Source organism: Melanotaenia boesemani, chromosome 5 (genome assembly GCF_017639745.1).
Source record: "Melanotaenia boesemani isolate fMelBoe1 chromosome 5, fMelBoe1.pri, whole genome shotgun sequence".
Classification (NCBI taxonomy): domain Eukaryota; kingdom Metazoa; phylum Chordata; class Actinopteri; order Atheriniformes; family Melanotaeniidae; genus Melanotaenia; species Melanotaenia boesemani.
Window position 1 is genome coordinate 7,655,184 of NC_055686.1, and position 6,000 is coordinate 7,661,183.

Genomic DNA, 6,000 nt, shown 5'->3' on the forward strand with positions numbered 1-6,000 from the left:
GTCAACACAAGATGAAACTCAACACTGAGGCAAGTGAAGGCAGTTCTCCAGTGCAATCATCTAAAGCTTGTTGCTGTTCTAGAAAAGGCTAGGCACAGGGAGTTGTCATTCACAGCACGGGAGTGGAATCTGTTGAAGGAGTTGGTCGACACCTTGAAGCCATTTGGAGAAGTGCCTGATTTGACACAGGGGGAGAAGGTCATCACAATCAGTGCTGTTGTTCCATCAATCTTGTCCCTCAACCACCACCTTGAGAAGCTGAGGCCTCAAGTCTCTTTGCTGAGTGGTCTGGTCAGAAGTCTCCAGGCATACTATACACATACTATGATGGAATTATAACCAACTGATAAGATGTTAATTATACAACATTTTATCAACTGGGTTGCCTTCAACACATGTAGAAAAGTTAACACCCTTGAGTTCTACTGTATAATTCATATGTTGGGACTGATGCTATTGTAGTCCTCATGGTAACCCTTTAAGAAGTAATTATTTTTGACTGGGATGAAAGATGAAAAGAAAGTGCCTTACCACAATAAAATTTAAAAGTACTGAAGAGAATGGACACTTTCAAGTTTGCCTGAAGCAAGATTGGCACAACCAGTTTGTGAAATATTGAAATGATTCAGCATTACACAAGATGGGGATGATAATTTAGAGTCTAAAACATGTTGCATAATCTTTACTGTCTAAACTTTAGGCAATACCAGGTTTTCACAACATGTCATCTGAATATACTTCCTAGTAAAGTAGAAACTCGCTACGATAAAAGGCCAAGATCGGTGGAGCTTTGACGTTTCAGAAAGATGTCAAATAAAACAAAAATTATGTTACAGTTCATTTACATTTATTGGAAATTGAAAATAATATGATTGAACAAAACTGTTCTTTTTTAACTGAAGTAGGTTTATTGAATAAGAGATACCCCATAAATTAATCTGAGTAACTAATTAAGGCAAACATTGCATTTACAGTCCTTATACTTTAGAAGATGCTTTGTCACAGTGGTGAACCCAATCCACTGAAGACCACTTTATTTTAGTAATTTATGAAGTTTCTGACAGTTTTTAAGCCTTAAATTTAGAATTTTTGTCATCAGGTTTCCAAAAACAAAATTAGTACCTAAATAAAACAAATTTGGCCCTAAATCTGTAAGAGGAGCTGATTTTGAGCACAACACAATATGTGGAAAATAACAGTATATAATACTCATGACAGTTACCCTGACTTTTAGTCTTAAATTTATTTGTTTATTTCAAGTGTATTTAATGTTTTCTTTCGCCTACTTAATTCCCTGTATTTTTCTACTTTTGGCAAAGTTTTATATTTTTAATCGTAAATCATATTTAGTCTGTTTAAATATGTTATTCTATTCTTATTGACCTAATCTTTGGTTTGTCCACACTTATAACTGCTCTTCAGTTCAGCTTAATAATGTGGGTTCAATACAGATGATCTATGTTTGTGTGTGTGTGCGTGTGTGTGTGTGGGTGCGTGTCTGTGTGTGTGTGTGTGTGTGTGTGTGTGAGTGTGAGTCAGTTTTAGCTTGCATCTACTAAGTTCCTGATATAGTGAAGATGGAAAGATAAAGAACTGGATATAAGAGCCGGTCCTTGGCAGCTCAGAACAAACCTGAAGATTCAGACTGAAACTGAAGATCGTTCTGCTGCAGGTTTGATACAAACTCTCTTACATCCTCCTGTTTTTAGGCTTTTTTATGGTCAAACAGAAGAATAACCAACATGACTGTCTCTCTGTACTGAAGGTGAGAATCATCACGACTCTGACTCTGCTTCTTGTTGCCATGATGGCTCTGACCAGAGCTGCTGGTGAGTACATCCGTCCAAACTTGTGCTTTCTGACAGTAAAGACTTTAAATGCCCATCTTGGATTTCCTGAAATCAGTGAAGATAGTAACCAGTTTCAGGGGATGAATGTTGTTTGCTTCAATGTTTTAATATCAACCTAAACTTGTATTTGACCTGAGGATGATTTTGTGGGAAATGGCTTCTCAGACTGCAGACATGTTTGGGCCAAATCCGGGCTCCTTATGGCTCAGTTACAACACTGGCAAGTGTTGTGTGGGCCAGAAGTGGACCAGATGTCAGCTGCCAGCCTGGTTTGGATTATGGCAAGTCTCCTGTAGGGCACATGTGATCCAGATGTTAGTTGTTGGTCTGAATGTGGATTAAGAATTTACTGGGCCAGGACTGGTCCTGAAACCGAAGCCTGCTTGTACATAGACTATGGCAACTTCCATGTGGGTCACATGAGGTGGTGATGTGGCTGAGTTGGGCAATGTCATAAGTCAGGACCAAATTTGCAGCAAAGATGTTTTGCTGCTGTATCTGAAATGGATATATTCACATTTAATTAAAGGTGGTGAAGCGTGATTAATGAAGAATCAATTCAGCTTTTGCCTGATATGAGACTTGTATAAACTAACATAAAATAATTATACTGTGGTGTAAATACAATGATTAAATAAACTAAATCAAACCAAGTAACATTTTAAACAACTTCTCCTCTAGATGTTGCAAAACAGACAGAAGCTGAAGGTTCGTAGCTATTTTTCCTCTTTTATATGTAATCATTTCCACTTTGTCATGATTTTTTTTTCTGCTGTAAATCATAAAAAATGACAGATTTTTTTTTCTTTCAGAAGTAAAAGACTGTATCAACAGAGTTTTTTGTTCTTCTGGATGGACTCGGTACAATTGCCGCTGTTTTCGTTTTGTTCCAAGACCTTTGACCTGGTCTGAAGCTGAGGTAACAACATGTTTTATACATTTACTTACCTCTATGGTTTTATTCATTTTATTCCCTCATAAAAGACTTTGCAAAACTAAAAGAATGTAAAAATCAGGTTTGTTTTTTTATGGTCAAACAGAAGAATAACTAACATGACTGTCTCTCTGTACTGAAGGTGAGAATCATCATCATGACTCTGACTCTGCTTCTTCTTACCATGATGGTTCTGACCAGAGTAATAAATCTGATAACATGGTGTAGAAACATCAGGCTGGTTCTGTCACATTTTACATGTCATTTGGATCAATTTTAAGCTTTTCATTTGTCTTTTTGGGCATGTTAGTTTCAGGGTAAACATAAAGGGTAGACCCAGATAGCAAAACATGTTTGGCCCAAATGTGGCCCACATCAGTTTTGATTTGGTCTGTATTTGGCCTTGTTCTTGACTTGCGGTGTTGACGCCATGCGAGTGTGGGGGCTGAAATTCAGCTGCCTCACCACCAGATGTGGCTCACATTACACTTTCTTTAACCCAAATCCAGGCCAACTAATGACATTTGGACCACGCAGGACCCACAAGCCACTTGCTAGTTACTTACTTACTAGAAGTGCCAAAAGTAGCTCACATTAGGCCCAAATGTGTCCGCTATGTGACTGGTGAGAGTCATCACTTCATAATAGTACATTCTATACAATTATACAACAAAGAAAACAATGCAATACACACAACATGACATGTTATGTTATCATTATGTTATTTCATGAAATCAGATTGAAAGAGCTTATTTGGATGGTTCTACATGATGTCAGTAGGAACAAGTCTAGAACACGATCTTTGGAGGACAAAATTTGTTAATGTCATCCAGCTGTAATATTCTCTGTTTTTGTGAGGACATCTCTATTTATTTCCACTGTAGGAAAACTGTAAGTCCATGAATGGCCACCTTGCATCTGTACATAGTGCTGAGGAGTACCATCACATCCAGAAGATGATAGCAGATAAGACCCCAGTTTATCCTACAGCATGGCTCGGAGGCACTGACAGTGTACAAGTATGTAAAATTAATTAATAAATACAAGAATCTGATTTTTCATGCTTTGATCTTGGTTGGAGCAGTCAGAGATCCAACAAATAAGAGAATAATTCTTCTCCTTATAAACTGTATGTTGACCAGATGTTGTTTTATAGAAATACTGAGCCTTCTTTTTGCTTTTCTTTATTTTCTTCAACTGAGTTTATGTTGACTTTAAATCTACTTTGCTTCAGTCGACTGTTCCTTATTCTTATTTTCTCTTATCAAGGAGGGGGAATGGCTTTGGGCTGATGGCTCACGTTTCTTGTTTTCACACTGGTGCAAAGGAGAACCGAACAACCATGGCAACCAGGATTGCCTTGCAATCTCAGGTAACCTGATAAAAAAAAAAAAAACAATGGCAGCATTGTAGTTGGTAATGAAAAATTACATCAACTAAAGTGTATTAATACTTGATCCACAATTAAAAAATTAATCCTAAATACATCTCTTTTTTTTTTTTTTTTTTGTTTGTTTTGTTTTGTTTTCTGACATTTACAGGAAAGAAATGCTGGGATGATCAGCTGTGCGATAACAAGAAACAATCTATCTGCGTCATGAGCTGGTCATCATTCGACTGATACAAAAACATCAAGTATCTACGCAAAAAGCAGCGTATTGCAAATTTATTCTGTCTTTATTTCTCTATTACTGCTGTAATGCTGCATGAAATGTGAATCAGAGTTGAAATAGTTGAATGTCACTTAGGTCCTGTACCTTTAACTCTTAAAACTCCATACCGTTTTTTTTTTGTTTTTGTGTGTAGAAGTTGAACCCTTTTAATCCCAGTCAACATCTTGACATGATGTTTTCAGGACAACCTCAGTTGTCAGATCATGAGGTTAAAATGATGCAAATTGAATGTCTTAATAGATATAGCAGCATAAAGGCCAGCCATTAAAAACACAACAGAATTTATTACTAACAGAACTTGTAGATACAACACAGAGACCAAGCCTTTACTCATCTGCACATCATTCTCTTAAGTCTTTATTTTGAAGGAGAAAAAATATTAACATTAAAACAAACACAGAGAAACATGGAAATAGAAATATTTAAACAAAAACTTTTTACATATTTACAGTTTTTCCTTCAGCTGTTTTTATCTATATATAGTCATTTATGCATGGCAGTTTATTAGTATAACACATTTTATTTATAGGACAATTCAAAGTGCTTCACATAAAACATTAAAAACATTACAGATTACCTTAAAAGCAGGTTTGTCCAAAGTGCTGCTGTCCTGCAGGTTTGGATGACTCCTTCTGAATCAGACTAATGGATCAACATAAATGTGCAGCACTGGACAACAAGCCATTGAGAAGAGTCATTTAATCTAAATCAGGTGTTCTGGAGCTGGAATACATCTAAAGCCTGTAGGAGTGCGACGCTTGAGGACTGAATTTTTATGATAAACATTAAATTTTGCAAACTAATTGTAAACTTTCTGAAGGGGATATAAATGTTTGGAAAATGTCCATAGATCATCTCAAGGGAAAGCTATCCATCACATCTTACCCCACAGAGATACACACAACTGTTCCTGAGAAATTATTGACAAATGACGGGGCACTGATGATCTAGCAGAGTTTTAAGAGTTAAAATTAGCAGACAATAAGGGATCGTTTTTAAAAATCATGCTTTTAGCTCCACTTTCTTCTGCAGACTGTCCTGTTCTGTTACTGAAAATAAAAGCTTAAATCATTGAAACAATCCTGTCTGTGACTGTTTGCTACACCAACAATTATAGTACCATTGAGTGATGTCTTACTCACATTTGAAAAATAAATACATCCTCTTTTAGTCCTTTAAACACCCCAAAACTTTAGTGAAATACATACACTGTAACTATTTAAGAAAAAGTAAACCAACATACAAAAGCTGTGAGTAGTAACCCATAATTTTCCCTCTAGAGGAATGGAGAATGTCATAAGTTTTGATAAGTCTAAATTCATCCAGTTCAAGAGTAGAGGAGGGGAGAAAAGTCATCTTTTAGATACATTGCAATGTGGACGTGGGCAATTCAGAATGGATGCACAAATGTTTAAAAAAATATATTTTAACTGTTGATTAATAACTCAATGTCAAAGAATGCAAAAGGGGGAACACATTATTGTGGACGTGTTCATACCCGACATCATGGCTAAGAACAAAATCTGCCTAACACCCTCTGCAT

At 36.4% G+C, this 6,000-nt stretch overlaps 1 protein-coding gene across 1 annotated transcript in view; it reads left to right on the top strand.

The window, feature by feature from the left end:
• Positions 1-4,548, top strand: part of LOC121640201 (ladderlectin-like) — a 32,513-nt gene extending 27,965 nt beyond the window's left edge. The window contains exons 6-7 of the mRNA XM_041985925.1: positions 4,054-4,156; positions 4,326-4,548. Of these exons, the coding sequence (XP_041841859.1) occupies positions 4,054-4,156; positions 4,326-4,405 (183 nt within the window). The 3' untranslated portion in view covers positions 4,406-4,548. The remainder of the gene's footprint in view (positions 1-4,053; positions 4,157-4,325) is intronic.
• The last annotated feature ends 1,452 nt before the right edge of the window (positions 4,549-6,000 follow it).